Source organism: Oncorhynchus mykiss, chromosome 10 (assembly GCF_013265735.2).
Source record: "Oncorhynchus mykiss isolate Arlee chromosome 10, USDA_OmykA_1.1, whole genome shotgun sequence".
Taxonomy (NCBI): domain Eukaryota; kingdom Metazoa; phylum Chordata; class Actinopteri; order Salmoniformes; family Salmonidae; genus Oncorhynchus; species Oncorhynchus mykiss.
Genome location: NC_048574.1, coordinates 25596692 through 25618225, shown reverse-complemented (window position 1 = coordinate 25618225; position 21534 = coordinate 25596692). Strand labels below are relative to the sequence as shown.

The following is a 21534-nucleotide window of genomic DNA, read 5'->3' as shown; positions in this document are numbered from 1 at the left end:
GAAACAGATGGCAGGGTCTCCTGGCTTGATTAACCTGGTTAGGTCAGCTATAAGGAAGCCGATCTTAGATGTTCCAGATTGAAAGAAAGGCTCTCATCTCTGGGAGAAATTTTTCAAGTTGCTATAATACTTTGTCTAATGAGCACAGGACTTCGAAATAATAATGTTGACGTGAATATGATGGTGGTGATTTGGAAAATAAGGACATCTAAGCCTGTGCTGTGATTCCAGGAGTGTTTGAAGAGTGTCTAGATGAGTTGCTGTCAGTCTGGTGTGTTGCTGAGGTGTAATTGTGTCCATCTAGTTAGCACAACCTTCCAAAGCAAAATGGTTCCAAATAACACAGAGAGCGAGAAAGAGAGACAGACAGAGCCAGAGAGAGGGGGTGGGGTGAGGGAAGGAAGAAGGATAGAGGAGAGGAAAACAGACAGCGAGAAAGAGAGACAGACAGAGCCAGAGAGAGGGGGTGGAGGAAGGAAGAAGGAAAGAGGAGAGGAAAATAGAGAGCGAGAAAGAGAGACAGACAGAGCCAGAGAGAGGGGGTGGGGTGGAGGAAGGAAGAAGGAAAGAGGAGAGGAAAACAGAGAGCGAGAAAGAGAGACAGACAGAGCCAGAGAGAGGGGGTGGGGTGGGGGAAGGAAGGAAGAAGGATAGAGGAGAGGAAAACAGAGAGCGAGAAAGAGAGACAGACAGAGCCAGAGAGGGGGTGGGGTGGAGGAAGGAAGAAGGATAGAGGAGAGGAAATTAGAGATCGCTAGAAAGAGAGACAGACAGAGCCAGAGAGAGGGGGTGGGGTGGGGGAAGGAAGAAGGATAGAGGAGAGGAAAATAGAGATCGCTAGAAAGAGAGTGAGAGAAAGATAGAGGGAAGATAGAAAGTGAGGAATACTAAAGCCCACCAGATAGCTCAGTTTAGTAAAATGCCATGTTTGTATCGTTTCCTAGATGCACGGAAAAACTGAAGCATTTGTGTCTGCAACGTTTCCCCCCTTACAGCAATCCAGGTGGCAGCAATAATGGCGTGCACCCTGCATATCTAATGATAGCATTTATTACCTACATAATGAGAGAGGAATGTAGGGCATGGTCGCTAGGCAAGCACTGACACAATGCTAACCATTAGCACTTCCATTTGGTTCTATGTCAACAGACTACCGTCTCTGTCAGAAAATACCTATCTGGTCACTCTACATGCAGAACAGATACACCCACCCATGGCTCTACTGTCTGGTAGATGTAATAATTCCAACCACAACACTGACCATGTCATGTTCTTACTCAAGAGGCTTTTCGCTACAGCTCAACAGCAGGGGGTGCTGCTGTGATCAACAACACAAATGACCTCTTCATATGCAATACAACATGGCTTCGCATCAGCCTCCTGTAGTGGATCATATATTCTGTGCTACACTTAACGGCCCACTTACACTATACCCAAATGAGCTCCCGTAGTGGAAAGCAGCCACAGGAAATAAAGATACACTAGTAAAAGGAGTGGCAGTGGTGGCATATTACTACATTTATTTGACTTGATTTAATGCCTTCTGCTTGGCAAGGCTTTTCTGGCATTAGGTGACTAAATGCATTTAAGAACTGAGCAGTGAGATCTACATCTTTACCCCATCACTAGTATAGTGGAATATAATACTCCCTCTGTAGCCCAACTGACTTATTCAGATCACCATAATTCCAATTCCTCTGGTGCTTTTAAAGAAATTGACAAAAAGGGATGACAGAGGGTTGAGGATCAATACATATTTTTGTGGGACTGGTGGAAGAGAGAAAAGTGTTGAATGGGAAACGCTGTTGCCTTCAGATGTGAGAGGAGGGGAAGCTGGGGAGAATCTCATGGGGGGCGGTCTATGCATCTTCATTTGTCAGCCGCAGCAACGGTCCACCCAGTGACTTCATGGTTGTTACCCATGTTTACAGAGCTGCTTTTGAAGGACACAGTTCTGCATAACAAGAACAGCACTACGGCTCTCCAACATCGTGTAAACCTGTAATTCATTTTTAGTATCTATACAGTATTGAACTGTGGGTTGGCATCTGAAGAGTCCACAGAGTATATGAGGAATGGGTCACCCAGAAAGCACCACATTAGAAAACAGGCAGACAAACTTGAGTCCATTTTTTATTGATTTTCTAACTGCAGATTGAAGGTATACAACTGAACATCGTTATTTTTCTGAGACTCATAAATAAAAATACAAAAAAATGTTCACTACAAAACAATCTACTGTTAGTAGGATGTAAAAAATATTATCTTTCACTATCGAAGGCACAAAATGTACTTAGTGACAACATGGATAATAAAACCTGCAGCATTTAAATCTCTTATTTCTTTTATTTTTTTTTCACACTCCATCATAGAAACACTGAAATTTTACAAAGAGATGTGTCTGATCCTACACGGAAAGAAAAGAAACTAAATCAACAGACAGATGCTGGGATCCGTGGCACAACTAACATGGGAAGCAGGGCCACAGACACACAGCTAATCGCTGGAAAAGACAAAGGACCTTGGCAAAGTTCTAATGCAAATTAAATCATTTTTATTCAAATTACAGAAAAAAGTAGAAATTAAATTATAATAATTGGGCACCTTCTAAGATTAGGCTAAGATCAGGTGCTGAGGTAGACGAAAACGATAACAATTCAAATAATAATAAAAACACTATTTTCTTAATACAGAGCAACTCGACTGGCACTTGTGCTGTCACAACAAGGAAGAATGAAACAAAATGACAGACAAGCAGCAGAAAGAGAGAAAGAGAGAGAAAAGCTTTGTAATGCTTGGTCCGACAGGGCAATTGGTCCTCAGTGCTAATATAAAAAGACAATGTCTTGGTGCTTTGATACTCAAACAGTTTAGTCTGGACCTCAAATGGCACATGCATGGCAACACTGCATGAAATGGCTACTTGTTCTAGAACACCACACTGAAACACAGAGTGCCTACTCCAGGGATGCCATGATTTTGTAAGGCTCGTCTTTGAATGTATTTCTTATCTTAAGAACAAGTACTTTATAACAAACAAGTCGTAATGTTAAGCTGGGGCAACGCTATGGGTTTGTCAAGCTGCCAAAGTGGATTTTGAAGGACATTAACTGCTCACTAAACCTGTTGCTGACAGCAAAATATTATTCACGAAAAAACATACTTAGACTTATTTCCAAAATGAACAGGTAACAGTCCTTCAGAACAGATTGAAAAAGCAAAATGCATACCATTTTCATGGCCCGTGAATGATATCATCTTTGTGTCTTATACTCTCAAGCTCCATAGTCTGTATTTTTCGGACACTTTTTCTTCCTTGCTTTTTGTGCGTAAACAAGTTACATTGCTTTTGGGTGTCACTTACAAACAAAAACATCAAAGGTGGTTTACCCACTACCAATTTTAGGCTAATGACAGCCCTCCAGAACAGCTCCTTTTTTATTCTAAATCAGAAATCAGGTCATCTCAAATCGTCATGACATCCCTAGAGTGCTGGAGACACCATTAATTATCTTCTGAAAGTACAGAAACTAAGCAGATATAGATGGACATTTTTGTTGAACAATTTCCATTTTAGGCACAACGATATTACAGAAACAGAGTAACATTGAGGGAAGAACTATATCAACGCCAATGAATTCTTTTTTCAACATGTTGAGAGAAAAGTGGCACAGAGCATTGTTTTTATTTTGTGTCTGATCTAATTAGTGCATTTTTCACTAATACACGCACCCACAGATACACTTTCATTTATGCACACACACAAAAAAAGTATAAAACATTCAGAGAACAATGATAGGAGACTGAATCCCTCTAGTTATTGAAGTTTGATGAGATTGTTTCAGGCTCTCTGGCCTGGCACTCTGATTTGGTGACTGAAGTTATTATAGTGGATGAATATTGGACGAGGGAAATCCCTCGGCTCACAGTGTTCGATAATACAATGGCAAGACAATCATGGGCCAATACGACCACGTTCATGCCATTGCTTCTTTTTTTTTATCACTTCAAGTACAAAAACAAAATGTTGGCAATAAAAGTTGATTGAAAATTGTGAATGATGTGTACTAATTGACCGATGGCAGCATCCCTGCCATCCATTTTAAATGATCTATTTCTTTTTTTTCCACACGCACGTTTATGGCCGATAGATTTAGTCCTTCGCCTACAATGCATTGACATCCAGAAAGCAACACTTACGACCACATATTCACACATTTAACATTACCAAAGAGGAGCAAGGCAAAAGATTCAAAACCAGAGAAAAAACTAGGTAATAAAAAAAAAATATATACAAATATATGCCCTGCTGAAACCCTCGACAAATGGAAAGGGACTGACACTGAATACAAAAATATTACAATTTTTATATCAAACTGCCTCTGTTGGCTCTTGTTCAGGAATACACTCATTTCGAGAGAACTTGTCGAGAGGATCTCTTTTTTTCTAACCTTCCTTTTTTCTTTGATTAACACTTGCAGTCCCAATTGTCCAACGCACACTGTCCAACGCACACTGTCCAACGCACACTGTCCAACGCACACTGTCCAACGCACACTGTCCAACGCACACTGTCCAACGCACACTGTCCAACGCACACTGTCCAACGCACACTGTCCAACGCACACACGCTGCATATATGACCTGTTCTCGGTGGTTCAACATTGGTGAACCTTTTTTTTTCACATTACAAAACTACAATTCTATTCACATATTTTCAAGTTTAACGTTTTTTTTTTTTTAAACTCTTAAAAGTACTATTACTTCTTCTACTGCGTACATCCCTCTTACCCCATACTTAAGGCTTCAACATCTCTTCTCTGTTCTTAAGGTTACTGTCAGGGGGGGACTGTAAGATAAGAATAAACTCTTGTTTTATATTTCCTCATCAATCTTACCCTTTATATAAATGTCACTTACACATATGAAAAGACAATAAGTCAACACTTGAAAGCATGAGATGAAGTTGCAAAGATGCAAAACACAAACACACAAAATAACGTGCTTTTGCAAAAATGAAAAGAAAACAACTTAGAGGTAGCTTTTATAAGAATGACCAAACCCACCAGCTCTTCAACAAGCAGGGTTAATAAAAAAATACCAAGTTTGGTAACAATAATGCACAAAAATACACAACAATAAAAATCTATTTTCACCGTGGCACTCATTTCCACGTACACATTGCTTTATCACATCTCCCTCGCGCAATAGTGCGGCTTTCGGACACACGCTCACAAAAAGTAAGAACATGTACAAAATTAAACAAAAAAACACAAGGGAACTAAAAACAAGCACGAGGTCACAAAAAAACGAGGTAATTCAAGTACAATGTGCTGAGATAAATCAAGATATAATAGGAAAGAGACAAAGCGAAGAAACAAAACCATATATTAAGAGTTGATTTATTGTGTCTTCTTACCGTTCGCCCCCTGGGCTGGCCAGGCCATGTCTCCTCCAATCAGTTTAGTCCCCCATCCCCCTCCCCTGCTAATAATTGAGTGTGATTATCCCGTTAACACTGAACTGACAGTGGTGCTCATAATGCCTTCATTATGCTGCCATATGAACAGACATAGTGCTTGTTATAACAGGTTATGACAACATATTTTATTGATATAGCACTATTACAATTTTATGAAACTATTTTCCACCTGGCATCACATTCACGGTTATACTCCTCATAACAGTACATACAATCTGTTATAACAAGTGCCATATCTCCTTATAGTCGCATCATGAAGGCATTACAACCACCCCTACACGTCATAGCGGTGGTGTTACTGGTTACTACCCCTACACGTCATAGCTCCCCACCTCAATCCTCAGCAGCCTTTGTCATTTTGGTCTCCATCACCATGGCATATAGAGAATATAAGATTATTAATGTGAGAAAATAGTCCATGTTATGAGTCAGACGACGTACTGCAATTTAGTGTAATTGATGATAATCTGCTTACATTTGTATCAGTCCAGCATCTATAGCGGAAATAAATGAGACATCTCCAGTTAATGCTGTATAGTTTAAGAGAAAACAGAGCAGCGGCTTCGCAGCGAGCTACCCCTCAAAAACATATCTGATATAAGAAACATCAAACAGAGACTGCTGTCGTAATATGTCTTTACCTGTGCAATGAAGCTAAGATAAACTGATGCGGAGACAAAGATAAGGAGAATAAAAAAGTGACCGTCATGGTTCGACTCCCGAGAGGCTCCGGCGAAACCTGACTAGTGGCCTCAGCCGTTTTCAGCCCTTATCCAACAGAACCCTGGAAGCTCACCGGGAAGAGGAGATTTCCGATATGGGAATATCATCCTCTGTTAATCTCCCTTGCTGAACAAAAGATAACCCACTGCGTGGGTACAGAGGTGTTGTGCCCCAATCCAATTCAACTTTGCTTATGTTGATGCAGTACAATACATGGTGCTATTTTGCCATAGGTCTGGCTGACATGTGACACATGAGCCAGCCCTTAGGCTCTGATTCTCGAGGGCTATCTGAATGACACCACCGTAGGGGCTCTAAGTGCTCTGTGCCACCAGGTCTGAAGACACCATTTTGGAGCACTCTGGTAAATAATGAGATGGGTAGTAGGGGTCAACTGTGACATGTTCCTCAAGCAGGACATGACTTGGTGTCTAATTTAATCCAATCAAATCAGGAAGGGATCTGTAGTATCAGGTAATGAGAGGATTGACCCACCAAGTTACAGTATGATACAATCCCTTACCAGAAAAGGTGAGGGTGTCAAAACTACATTTAGTGATACACAGTGGTCTAAATGATGGGGATGTGTGGGTTCACATAGCCTTTGAGAACCATTTCAGTTCAGTTTCAGGTGTGGCTTGGGTGACATCTTTCGAGTCTGTGAGTAGACTTAAGGACAACAAACTCCATTGATGCGGATCCATCGATGAGGGTACACCCACAGGTTTTGCATTAGGCAATTTGAAAACAACTTGAAACAAAACGTTAATGATGTATTGAACGACATGTGACTTCGAAGGGGTAATGTCCTCTGGTCAGAACTGCACTCTGCCCAGCCCTTTTCCTCAGTGTGCCCCTCTGTCATTCACTCTCTTTGCATTAGAAAATCGCCTGTGCTTCCGTCTCGTGGATTTCCTCGCTTGACTTCTTCGCCACAGGCCTCGTTCTCCTCCTACTCCTCCTTCTCTCGCTCCCTTCCCCACTTCCTCTGCTCGCCCTCCTTCCCCCCGGCTGTTGTCTGGTGGCATCAGACGTAGCAGAGGTACAAGTAGGTCTTCTCTATCCTCCAGTCCGGGGGGATGTCTTCGGGCCTGTGGCCCTTCATGTGCTTCTGCATGGCTGAGAGGCTGGGGCAGTACTCCAGGCAGATGGTGCATTGGTACGGCGAGGCACCGTTGTGGGTGCGCAGGTGTTTTATCATGGCCGAGTAGTCCCTGGATCGCTGGTGGCACAGCTTGCACTCAAACGGCTTCTCACCTGGAGGGGGTGACAACAACGGACATGTCAACAACAACAACATCAGGCTGAAGAATGGAACTCTATATGACCCATACAGTCAGTTGTTCCTACATTTACAAGGTTGTCAAGGTGTAACCACCTGTAGCAGATTACAGTAGCAACTTTCTTCTAGAGCCTCCTCACTTTTGCGTGTCAATGCTAGCAGAAAGAGCGCGATATCTAGTGGTCTCAATTAGCAATAACCATAATGTGTATAAAATACCCATGGCTAAAATGAAAGGTGCATGCGATAATGGATAATGGTATTTCATATAGCACAGCTGTGCACTATATGAACCACCCCTATAATGTGCTTTACAAACCAAACCTATCCAGTTACACTGATGTACTTGTGCCTCATTTAATGTCTAACATCAAATCACCAATAGGACCTATGCCATTTTGGAACATCAAATCACAACTTCAATTTTATTACATTTGATTCTCGACTGTTCCAAAGCAGCTACATTCCAGTGCATGTGATATTCCAGACCAGTTCCCCCCCTAAACGTGCAAATGATTAGAGGGATGGCTAGGAATAATCCCCGGCACTCAATCCGACAGGCGCAAATTAGACATGTAAATGCCGACCTTTACCAATGGCATTTGAAATTAGGTGTTGGATGTGATTGGGGCCGTGAATGATACCGACGCTCACACCACGTTACAGAGAGGCCTCTCTCTGATGTGTCCCTGCATCTATTTTTATATTTTAATTTTTTCAAAGCGCCAAACTTGACTTGTGGGAAGGGGGTCAGGGTTGTGTTTACGCAAATAGCCAAGAAGATGATTACGGGCCGTGTCGACTGACGAGCAGCAGTGTATACAATAACCACACTTTAAACAGGGTTGCCTCAGATAACAGGGCAATAATGAACTGCAAATGGGACCAGTATTGATCCGCCATTGACAGGTGGGACTCGGGGAGGGAGGGAAGGTTGCCAATGTCGATGATTTATCAAGCGGCCCCCTTTTGTGCGCAGTGGCCTTTGACTGTGAGCTTGTCACTTGGTCTTGTCATCTCCAGTGTGCTTTAGCTCACCGCGAATTAAGGCCCCTGGCCCCGGCACCACAAAAGGGGAAGGGGGGTGGCATTCATTTGACAGCTAGCTTATTGAATGGGAGACAGGGGAGTATTGGTGGGGGGTTGAAGCAGGTAAACCCTTGGCTCAACAGCAGACCTGGGATACTAGGTGGTGCGTCCCCCTCATTAGCACCCTGGTTCACAGCACCTGACTCTCATCCTCATATCTGGGGACATAAATTCCGCCATCATGAGAGTGACAATTGCCAGCGGCCGCCTGACACCTTGTTGACACATTTATGGAGCTGTAAAGGCCTGGGATCAATATGGTGGCTCCTCCACAAGCCTGTATTTACTGGCCCTTGGAATCATTCATAAAAACAGTCTGTGTACAGTATGCTTTGTAAAATGAGCAAATCAAGTGAGCACATTGCTCCCAGACCATCTTAACGCCCAGTATAAAACTACTGAACACTTGTCATACACTTCCCCTCCTTCTGCGTTACAACACTGAATTCAATCTGTTATGGAGCCGAGCTGGATCTCCAGTGAGTTAACTAGTCTCCAGAGGGAACTGTACTGGTAGAAACTATTAGCATTGTACACTAACCCTTTAACTCTCTTGAACAAGCCATGAAAGCTTGTACAATTTTCCCAGTGTAACAGAGCTGATATTTTCCCAGTGTAACAGAGCTGATATCTTCCCAGTGTAACAGAGCTGATATTTTCCCAGTGTAACAGAGCTGATATTTTCCCAGTGTAATAGTTCTGGTATTTGTATCCGTGCTATAGCACTGATAATCTATCAGCGTACCAGAGTTAACATTTTCCCAGTGTAACAGAGCTGATATCTTCCCAGTGTAATAGTTCTGGTATTTGTATCCGTGCTATAGCACTGATAATCTATCAGCGTACCAGAGTTAACATTTTCCCAGTTGAACGGAGTTGACATACACAACCGTTCAAAAGTTTGGGGTCACTTAGAAATGTCCTTTTCCATTTTTTGTCCATTTAAAATAACATCAAATTGATCAGAAATACAGTGTAGACATAGTTAATGTTGTAAATGACTATTGTAGCTGGAAACGGCAGATTTATTATGGAATATCTACATACGTGTACAGAGGCCCATTATCAGCAACCATCACTCCTGTGTTCCAATGGCACGTTGTGTTAGCTAATCCAATATTATCATTTTAAAAGCTAATTGATCATTAGAAAACCCTTTTGCAACATGTTAGTACAGCTGAAAATCGTTTTTCTAACTAAAGAAGCAATAAAACTGGCCTTCTTTAGACTAGTTGAGTGTCTGGAACATCAGCATTTGTGGGTTCGATTACAGGCTCAAAATGGCCAGAAACAAATAACTTTCTTCTGAAACCCATCAGTCTATTCTTTTTCTGAGAAATGAAGGCTATTCAATGTGAGAAATTGCCAAGAAACTGAAGATATCGTACAACGCTGTGTACTAGTTCCTTAACAGAACAGTGCAAACGGGCTCTAACCAGAATAGACAGAGGAGTGGGAGGCCCCGGTGCACAACTGAGCAAGAGGACAAGTACGTTTGAGTGTCTAGTTTGAGAAGCAGATGCCTCACAAGTCCTCAACTGGCAGCTTCATTAAACAGTACCCGCAAAACACCAGTCTCAACGTCAACAGTGAAGAGGCGACTCCGGGATGCTGGCCTTCTAGGCAGAGTTCCTCTGTCCAGTGTCTGTGTTCTTTTGCAAATCGTAATCTTTTTTTTTATTGGCCAGTCTGAAATATGGCTTTTTCTTTGCAACTCTGCCTAGAAGGCCAGCATCCCGGAGTCGCCTCTTCACTGTTGACGTTGACACTGGTGTTTTGCGGGTACTATTTAATGAAGCTGCCAGTTGAGGACTTGCTGATGCTCCAGATACACAACTAGTCTAAAGAAGGCCAGTTTTATTACTTCTTTAATCAGCACAACAGTTTTCAGCTGTGCTAACATAATTGCAAAAGGTTTTTCTAATCATCAATTAGCCTTTTAAAATGATAAACTTGGATTAGCTAACACAACGTGCCATTGGAACACAGGAGTGATGGATGCCTCAGTATACCTATTACATTCCATGTAAAAAAATCTGCCGTTTCCAGCTACAATAGTCATTTACAACATTAACAATGTCTACACTGTATTTCTGATCAATTTGATGTTATTTCAAATGGACCAAAAAAATGTCCTTTCTCTCAAAAACAAAACCCCCAATATTTTGAATGGTAGTGTATTTCCGGTGATTTCCCCGTCCATTGTGATTCTAACGATGCATACCTGTGTGCACGCGGTAGTGGGTCTCCAGCTGGTGCTTGAGGCTGAACCTCTTCCCACAGCCGTTACATTCATAGGGCTTTTCCCCGGTGTGGATGCGCTTGTGGCCCTTCAGAGTGTTCTCGTCACGGAAGCAGCTCCCACAGAACTCGCACTCATATGGATGGTCACCTGCTGAACACGGGGGACAACACAGACAATCGAACATAATTCCAAAGATATTTCTCCTACAATATTTGATCATGTTTGATTCAGTCGCAGTCCTTCATGTAATAACTAAGACAGAGACAGGAAATAAATAAAAGGGAACAACCACATTGGACTCATAGCTTTGTTACAGTTTCAAATGGCTATTTTTGTCTGAGTTCATACAGAAAGAAAGCTATAGAAGTACAAGTGAGTTTTATTCAATGAGAAGATGAATATTACGTGACAAAGGCTAGAATAGGTTCGCAATCACACTGAGCTATCGGGGACAAAATTCTAACAGATTTCATAAAAACACTTGTTCCAGTCCACTCAATTTCTTCCTTTTTGTAGGTCAAGTTAGAGCACTGTACCCTTGCCACCCTGGGGACACATGTGTAATGGATATTCAGATGTCAATAATCAGTAATATTATGATATGCGGAGGCTCTCTCCAACACTCAGTGACTAATTGCTTTCCTGTGTCTGACTAGCAGCCGCCCATACATCATTCGCTCCCCGGCACAGATGCGCCACGCTGCCAGGCGTGTAATGTTCTCAATATTTAATGCATTTCACTCCACCGCTAAAGGTTTAAGTCATCGCCAATGACCTACGCGTTTCATTATCTGGCTGTCCGAGCGGCACCGTGCCAGGGAATAAATTGCATTTCTCGTTATGTACTGTCATGCTCGGGCACCCATCGCCCCTGTCAAGAGACAATGTCAATTTCTTCTGGCATGTATTTTCGTTGGAGAGAGACGCGCCTTAAATGTTATTCACATTTGGAGGCAGTGGCTGTTTGGAGTGATGCGACGCCCGGCGTATGACGCTTTCTGGTTGGGGGGATACTGTGGATGGGGAGGGCAGGGATGAGAAAGACAGAAAAAAAGAGATATATAGAGAAAGAGAGGGAGAAGGCAGGAGGGTAAAAATCTATAAAAGTGACAGTCTTTATTTGTCTGCATGAAGTTATCAGTGGCTCCCGCTGTAAGACGTGCTCTTTTCTAGCGTTTTAGCCACGGCAGAGATCACAATCCATGACAGAGCGTGGTGGGGCCCACACGACGCTACAGGAATAGTAATGGAGCTGAGATTCACCTGCCTTTAATTAGGAGCAGTCTGAGCCCCAATCAGACAGATCTGGAGGAGAGCATGCTAATGCTCAGTGGACAGACTATGGAAGGTTATTTACCTTCAAATTCACACAGACAATGCATTATAACACACACTATATATATATACACATATACATATGTAACTAATAAAATGTCATTCTTCTTAGCAGGGAGGGGACTTCATTGCTCCTTATGCAAAAAGTCAATATTTGTAAGCGAATGCCATAATCACATTGTGCTGCAATCCAAAGGCCAGGCAGGACTTCATTTAGTCAGGAATACATTATGCTCCCAGGCACTGGAGATACAGCATCGTAAATCAGAAGGCTTTCACTATCTCTCCCCTCCCTCCTTTCCCTTCTCTCACTCCACCCCCCCACAACTCTTTCTATCTCTGTCTCTCTCACTGCACCGCTCTGCTACTCCCCCTCCTCTCTCCCTTTCTCTGTGTGTCTGTCAGACAGACACAGTGCCTGCTGGGGTCTAATGACAGCGAGGGGGCAGAGATGAGGATCCAGCACACTGAGGCAGAACAGTGGACTAGGAGTGGACCCTTGGGTACCCTGGGCACTGCCACCTGCGTTTCCATGCCCCCTGGGGGGGGGGGGGGGGGGGGGGGGGGCTGGTGTGGACAGTGTACCTGCTGCCTCAACCCCCCCCGCCCCCCACTTCAGTCTATCCCTCTCCCCCAGGCACTGGCATGAGTGCCGTGTGCACAGAGGGCGGGTTCATTATGCGATAAGCGTCAGTAAATCAGGGGGCTCTGTCACTGCCAGGGCACTCTCTCTCTCCCTCTAGCTATCCTTCTCTCTCTCTAGCCTGGCGCTATCAAACACAGCTGCGAACACAAAACACTCCGCCGCAGACGGCAAATGGGCTCTGAGTTAAAATACACAAGCGACCGTTGTACAACAACGGAATATTAACGAGGGCCCGGGCCAGGGCGCGCTTCTGCAAGCGCGGTGGGGAGGGAGGACGGAGGAGGCTGCCATCATTATGAGACCCCATTGTACAACAGTGTGCCCGTGTGTGTGTGCCCGTGTGTGTGCAGCCTCTCTTTTGAGGCACAGAGATGAAGCGAGAGAGGGGAAGGGAGAGGGATAGATAGAATGTCTCAGAGAATAAAAATGGGGATTACAGATTAATAGAGACAGAGAGGAAGAAGTGAGAGGGAAACAGACTGTGGGGTTAGTGTACTCTTCTCCGGGGAATAAATAAATGGCAGATTGATACACTGTAATAAGCTAAATTAAATCTGTTGCCTCGCTCTGTCATCAATAGTAAACCAATGTCAAACAGAGGGCAATATCAGAAAAGCTGATTTCCAAAGTAACGGTCTACCGAAACAATGTGTCAAGCATGCGTATATTGTGTATATTGTATTCGCTCCAGCTATTGCGCATATTGTACTTGCTCCAGCTGTTGCACTTGCAGCTGTGAGGTTGAAGGCAGAAGACATACAATGCCTTCAGAAAGTTTTCATACCCCTTGACTTATTCCCCATTTTGCGTTACAGGCTGAATTTCTCACCCATCTATACACAATACCCCATAATGACAGTGAAAACATGTTTTTAGACATTTATTGACAATGAAATACATACATTTCTCATGTACATACAGTACCAGTCAGAATTTCTGGACACACCTACTCAATCAAGGGTTTTTCTTTATTTTGACATTGTAGAATAGTGAAGACATTTAAACTATGAAATAACATGTAGTAACCAAAAATGTGTTACACAAATCAAAATACATTTAGTATTTTAGATTCTTCAAAGTAGCCACCCTTTGCCTTGATGACAGCGTTGCACACTCTTGGCATTCTCTCAACCACCTTCACCTGGAATGCTTTTCCAACTGTCTTGAAGGAGTTCCCACATATGCTGAGCACTTGTTGGCTGTTTTTCCTTCACTCTGCTGTCCAACTCATCCCAAACCATCTCAATTGGGTTGAGGTCGGGTGATCTTGGAGGCCAGGTCATCTGATGCAGCACTCCATCACTCTCCTTCTTGGTCAAATACCCCTTACACAGCCTGGAGTTGTGTTGGGTCATTGTCTTGTTGAAAAACCAATGATAGTCCCACTAAGTGCAAACCAGATAGGATGGTGTATCACTGCAGAATTATGTGGTAGCCATTCTGGTTAAGTGTGCCTTGAATTCTAAATAAATCACTCAGTGTCACCAGTAAAGCACCGCCACACCTCCTCCTCAATGCTTCAAGGTGGGAACCACACATGCAGAGATCATCCGTTCACCTACTCTGCGTCTCACAAAGACACGGCGGTTGAAACCAAAAATCTCAAATTTGGACTCATCAGACTAAAAGGACAGATTTCCACTGGTCTAATGTCCATTACTCGTGTTTCTTGGCCCAAGCAAGTCTCTTCTTTGCATTGGTGTCCTTTAGAGGTTTCTTTGCAGAAATTCAAAACATGAAGGCCTGATTCACGCAGTCTCTTCTGAACAGTTGATGTTGAGATGTGTCTGTTACTTGAAATCTGTGAAGCATTTATTTGGGCTGCAATTTCTGAGGCTGGTAACTCTAATGAACTTATCCTCTGCAGCAGAGGTAACTCTGGGTCTTCCTTTCCAGTGGCGGTCCTCATGAGAGCCAGTTTCATCATAGCGTTTTAAGGTGTTTGCGTCTTGCACTTGAAGAAACCTTAAAAGTTCTTGAAATATTCCAGATTGACTGACCTTCATGTCTAAAAGTAAGGATGGACTGTCGTTTCTCTTTGCTTAGTTGAGCTGTTCTTGCCATAATATGGACTAGGTATTTTACCAAATAGGGCTATCTTCTGAATACCACCCCTACGTTGTCACAACACAACTGATTGGCTCAAAAATTCCACAAATGAACTTTCAACAAGGCACACCTGTTAATTGGAATGCATTCCAGGTGACTATCTCATGAAGCTGGTTGAGAGAATGCCAAGAGTATGCAAAGATGACATCAAGGCAAAGGGTGGCTACTTTGAAGAATCTCAAATATATTTTGATTTGTGTTATTTCATAGTTTTGAAGTCTTCACTATTATTCTACAATGTAGAAAATAGTAAAAATAAAGAAAAACCCTGGAATGAGTCGGTCTCCAAACTTTTGACTGGTACTGTAAGTACTTACACTGCTTTGCTATGACACTCCAAATTGAATTTAGGTGTATCCATTTCCATCGGTCATCATTGAGATGTCACTATAATGTCCACCTGTGATGTTCACTTGTGGCCAATTCAATTGTTTGGACATGATTTTGGAAGAAACACACCTGTCTACATAAGGTCCCACAGAAACTATACCATGAAGTCCAAGGAACTGTCTGTAGATTTCCGAGATTGTGCAGCATATATTTGGGCAGCATATATTTTTAAAAAAATTTCAAGAGAGTTTAAATTTTCCAAGAACACAGTGGTCTCCATCATTGGGTAATGGAAGAAATATGGAACTACCCAGAATCTGCCTAGAGCTGGACGTCAGACCAAACTGAGCAACCGGGAAAGAAGGACATTGGTCAGGGAGCTGACAAAGAACCCAATGACCAGTCTGACAGAACGACAGAGTTCCTTGGCTGAAATGGGAGAACCTGCAAGAAGGACAACAGTCTACAGTTTTTCCCCAATCTGGACTTTATGGGAGAGTGGCCAGACAGAAGCCAATCCAGAGAAAAAGGCACAACAGCACAGCACGCCTGGAGTTTACAAAAAGCCATGCAAAAACATGATGTGGTCTGATGAGCCAAAAACTGGAGAAAACCAGGAACAGCTCATCACCCGTCTAACACCATCCCTACCGTGAAGCATGGTGGTGGCAGCATCATGCTATGGGGATGGTTTTCAGTGGCAGGTACTGGGAGACTGGTAAGGATAGAGGGAACAATGAATGGAGCCAAATACAGGCAAATCAATGATTAGAATCTGCTTCAGAGTGCAAACAACCTGAGACTTGGTAGAAGAGTTCCGGGACAATGACCCCAAGCATACAGCCAAAGCAACAAAGGATATTAGATATTTCTGTATTTAATTTTCAATAAATGTGCAAACATTTCTAAAAACATGTTTGCACTTTGTCATTATGGGGTATTGTGTGTAGATGGGTGAGATTCAGGCATTTGAATTCAGGCTGTAACAACAAAATGTGGAGGAAGTCAAAGGGTATGAATACTTTCTGAAGGCAGTATAAGTGATGATGATGATGGACTTGTCGGAAGAGGGCGATGATGTCTCTAACTGAGATAAAGACAGGACTGCTTGATTTTTGCTTTCGACATCACCTGCTACTGCGTGTTTTTCCATCAGATCTCTTTTCCCTAGTACACACACAAACATTCAAACGGCAAATACATGTAAGATTTGCCGGTTATTTCCCCTTTCTTGAAATTAGGGATTATTTTAGGTGCCATGGCGACTTGCCGATTTTTTTTATCCCTTGACAAAGGCACCACATCATATTACAAGGGTGCTTGTGACTGGCTCATTGCAATTTAATACACACATACGGAGGATCAGGTTCAAAAAAGCACGGTGCTGCTGCCTCGTCTTGCTGCTCATGCCGAGATTGGGGTTGGTGATGACATTTCAGGGAGTCGTTCACGGGGACCGTCCTCGTGTCCCCGACATTGGTTTATATATACACTAGATGACTGACAGGGGGCACTGTTTTGAAACCACCGCGCCTCCATCTTGGCACTCCACCACCATTGTAAAAAATATTTTTGAAGCTATAGAAATGCATTTATTAATGTCTACGTTTGTATTTCCCATGTTTATTATATTACAGACAACTTAATGCATACTTTTAAAAGTTATGTGAACTAAACATAATTAAAAACATATTTTTTTAATTCCTTAAAAGTATAATTTTTAGAGTACTAATGTTACTGTCCCCGCCAAGAAAGCAATAGTTAAATTCTGCCCTTGAAATATTACATTTAAATACTGTAGAAATCTCTTCATTCCTATGGAGGACTGCTTCTTCTGAAGAGTGCCAATATGGCTGACCGGTGGCTTCAAAGCCTCTCATTGGCCAATACATAGCAACAACAACAAAACATGTTCAGACCCCTTGATGTTTTCCACATGTTACATTACAGCCTTATTATAACATTTACTCAATATTTCTTTCCCCTCATTAATCTACACACAATACCCCATGATGACAAAGCAAAAAACATGTTTAGAATGTTTTGCTAATGTACTCAAAATAAAAAACAGAAATATTCAGACCCTTTGCTATGATAATCAAAATTGAGCTCAGATACATCCTGTTTAAATGGATCATCCTTGAGATGTTTCTACAACTTGGAGTCCATCTGTGGTAAATTCATTTGATTGGACATGATTTGGAAAGGCACACACCTGTCTATATAAGGTCCCACAGTTAACAGTGCATGTCAGAGCAAAAACCAAGCCATGAGGTGAAGGAATTGTCCATAGAGCTCCAAAACAGGATTGTTTCGAGGCACCGATCTGAGGAAGGGTACCAAAAAATATCTGCAGCATTGAAGGTCCCCAAAAACACAGCGTCCTCCATCATTCTTAAATGGAAGAATTATGGAACCACCAAGACCCTTCTTAGAGCTGGCCGCCAGGCCGAACTGATCAATCAGGGGAGAAGAGCCTTAGTCAAGGAGGTGACCAAGAACCCGATAGTCACTGACAGAGCTCCAAAGTTCCTCTGTGGAGATGGGAGAACCTTCTCCAAAGTACTCCATCAATCAGGTCTTTATGGTAGAATGGCCAGACGGAAGCCATTCCACAGTCAAAGGCACATTTTTTATTTTTTTTATTTCACCTTTATTTAACCAGGTTAGTTGAGAACAAGTTCTCATTTACAACTGCGACCTGGCCAAGATAAAGCAAAGCAGAATGACACAGACAACAACACAGAGTTACACACAAAGTAAACAATAAACAATAAACAAGCCAATAACACAATAAACAAGTCAATGACACAGTAGAAAAAAAAGTATATATACAGTGTGTGCAAAAGGCATAAGGAGGTGGGCAATAAATAGGCCAGAGGAGCGAATAATTACAATTTAGCAGATTAACACTGGAGTGATAAATGAGCATATGATGATGTGCAAGTAGAGATACTGGTGTGCAAAAGAGCAGAAAAGTAAACAAAATAAAAACAGTATGGGGATGAGGTAGGTAGATTGGGTGGGCTATTTACAGATGTACAGTTGCAGTGATCGGTTAGCTGCTCAGATAGCTGATTTTTAAAGTTGGTGAGGGAAATGAAAGTCTCCAACTTCAGCGATTTTTGCCAGCTTTTGGAAGCCAGCTTTGAGTTCCAGTCACATGACAGCCAGCTTTGAGTTTGCCGAAGGCACCTAAAGGACTCTGATCATGATTAAAAAGATTCTCTGGTCTGATGAAATCAAGATTTAACTCTTTGCCCTGAATGCCAAACGTCATGTCTGGAGGAAACCTGGCACCATCCCTACGATGAAGCATGGTGCTAGCAGCATCATGCTGTGGGGATGTTTTTCAGCGGCAGAGACTGGGAGACTCGTCAGGACCGAGGGAAATATGAACGGAGCAAAGTAGAGTGATCCTTGATGAAAACCTGCTCCAGAGCGCTCAGGACCTCAGACTGGGGCGAAAGTTCACTTTCCAACAGGACAACGACCCTAAGCACACAGCCAAGATAATGTAGGAGGGGCTTCAGGACAAGTCTTTGGATGTCCTTGAGTGGCCCAGACAGAGCTCGGACTTGAACCCGATTGAACATCCCTGGAGAGACCTGGAAGTAGCTGTGCAGCGACACTCCCCATCCAACCTGACAGAGCTTGAGAGGATCTACAGAGAATAATGGGAGAAACTCCCCAAATACAGGTGTGCCAAGCATGTAGCGTCATACCCAAGAAGACTCGAGGCTGTAATCGCTGACAAAAGTGCTTCAACAAAGTACTGAGTGAAGGGTCTGAATACCTATGTAAATGTGATATTTAAGTTTTTTATTTGTAATAAATTAGCAAAAATTTCTAAAAACCTGTTTTTGCTTTGTCTTTATGGGGTATTGTGTGTAGATTGAGGAGGGAATACAACTATTTCATTCATTTTAGAATAAGGCAGTAAAGTAACAAAATGTGGAAAAAGTCAAGGGCTCTGAATACTTTCCTACTGCACTGTATATGTCATTGGTCCTCTCCCGAGGATTGGCGTGAAAACAGAGAAGCAGATGCGGAGGTCCAGTATACAGGACCGCCTCACCTTGTCACTCGCACTAAATCGCTGCACATCGGCTTGCAAATAAGCTGGCTGCGCTCATCTCGCCACCTTCATCTCAAATATTTATCCGTGAGCCGGTGAGCTATATCAGCTCTGACATAGAGACTGTTATTTAAGGTCGCAGACAGACGGCGGAGGATAGAAAGGAAAAAAGAGAAGACGAGAGCGTCCATCCTTTGCAAGTGAAATGGGATTCATTTCCATGTTCTTATATTCTGTCACGGTAACAGGGGCTTTTCCCTAAATCACCTCATCCGCCAGGCTATTTCCCTCTTCAGCCTCGTCCTTCTCACAACTGACAGTATTAACATGGCCTTTACTCACCAACGAGCCAGCCTGGAGGTATATACAGTACCAGCTCCGTTTGATTATGGCATGAATTTATTCAGCAAATGACCAGATCTCTCTGTTTATTCAGCCAGCCATGCAAATAGTGGACTAGGGCAGCAGGTAGCCTAGTGATTAGAGCGTTAGGCCAGTAACCGAAAGGTTGCTGGATGGAATCCCCAAGCTGACGAGGTAAAAATCTGTTTTTTAGTTAACCCACTGTTCCCGGTAGGCCGTTATTATAAATAAGAATTTGTTCTTAATTGACTTGCCCAGTTAAATAAAAGGTTAAATAAAAATAAATATTTTTGAGTCGGGGAACCATTGTAGTGAGTTAGATAATAGGCAACCATGTTCAGAAGCCAAAGCCATGAGCATAATGTGGTGAGACACGTGTTGTTGCCCTGCAGGGCTCTTGAGTCTAAACTGATGCTAGACTACTGAGACATCGCCACTTGTCCAATATACTGTCACCCATGTCTGTCAATGGAACAATCCATCACACCATTATAAGAAATATGGATTCGTTTACAGCTGCTGACCTAAGGAGACTGTGTTGACAACCTTTTCCCTGTCAGTCTTCAGCAGGTCTATGTGTAGCTTTCACTTGTTGCCACATCATTGCAAAAGTATGTTGCCACAGCATAAGTGAAATTATTACCTCACAAATTGTCTAATGTGATGACCAACCTTCTCACAATCGATCTGCAACGTTGTGACAATGTCATTTGTTAGTAGTCAGAGGAGTTTGAGTTGACTGGTTAGTGTGAGAGAACATGAGTAGCCTAAAGAAGTGTGTCCTAGTGCACTAGGATAGAGGGGGAGTTGACACACACTACATAACCAAAATAATGTGGACACCTGCTTGTCAAACATCTCATTCAAAATTAATGGACATTAATATGTAGTTGCCCCGCCCCCCTTTGCTGCTATATCAGTCTCCACTCTTCTGGGAAGTCTTTCCACTTCGCGGCTGAGCCGTTGTTGCTCCTAGACGTTTCCACTTCACAATAACAGCACTTACAGTTGACCGGGGCAGCTCTAGCAAACTGTCTCGTTGGAAAGGTGGGATCCTATGAAGGTGCTATGTTGAAAGTCACTGAGGTCTTCAGTAAGGCCATTCTACTGACAATGTTTGTCTATGGCGATTGCATGGCTGTTTGCTCGATTTTATACACCTGTCAGCAATGGGTGTGGCTGAAAAAGCAGAATACACTCATTTGAAGGGGTGTCCACATACTTTGTAGCTGCTACTAGACAGTATGCGTTGCCACTGCCACTGACCTGTGTGCGAGCGAAGGTGACGTTTGAGTGCCGTATGGCTGGGGAAGGTGCGGTTGCACTCGCTGCAGATGTAGCTGCGCACACCGGCGTGGACCTCCATGTGCTGCTGCAGTGCCGGCTGCGCCTGGAAGCGCTTCCCACACAGCAGGCAGAAGATGGCCATGTCCGAGCCTAATGGAGAAAGGGAGGGAGGACAAGGTGAGTTTTCTTTTCTCATTTAGTCTGGTTTGTATCTTCAATTGAGTAGGAGATAATGTCGAGAATAAATCTGACAAAACATAACATGTTGACAGTCCTGTAGTGAAATGACACATCATTCTTGGCCCTACTCCTGAATAAAGACCATTTCCTCTCCGTTCTATGGATATTCAACATTCTTGTTCATTGTACAATGATGTACATTTCTTGAGATCTGTTAGATCATTTATAAAGAAATAAGTATCCTAAACCAAACGAGGTATCGATCATTGTAAAACACCACTGGGAAAAGCACACAGGCTTGAACATTGCAACTGTGATTCCTTACCACAAGAGGTCAGCACCAAGTTGAGAGCAGTGACAAACGATGTGAGCAGTATAACAGGCA

The 21534-nt window shown here is 42.9% G+C and overlaps 1 protein-coding gene across 2 annotated transcripts in view; it reads right to left on the bottom strand.

The window, feature by feature from the left end:
• Positions 1 to 2116: 2116 nt before the first annotated feature.
• Positions 2117 to 21534, bottom strand: part of LOC110533532 (zinc finger and BTB domain-containing protein 16-A) — a 174407-nt gene continuing 154989 nt past the window's right edge. The window contains exons 5-7 of one of the 2 annotated variants that reach the window (XM_021617846.2): positions 20949 to 21119; positions 10801 to 10971; positions 2117 to 7462 (exon numbers count right to left, since the gene is read on the bottom strand). In XM_021617846.2, the coding sequence (XP_021473521.1) occupies positions 7233 to 7462; positions 10801 to 10971; positions 20949 to 21119 (572 nt within the window). In that variant the 3' untranslated portion in view covers positions 2117 to 7232. The remainder of the gene's footprint in view (positions 7463 to 10800; positions 10972 to 20948; positions 21120 to 21534) is intronic. The other variant, XM_021617847.2, reaches the window with a different exon arrangement.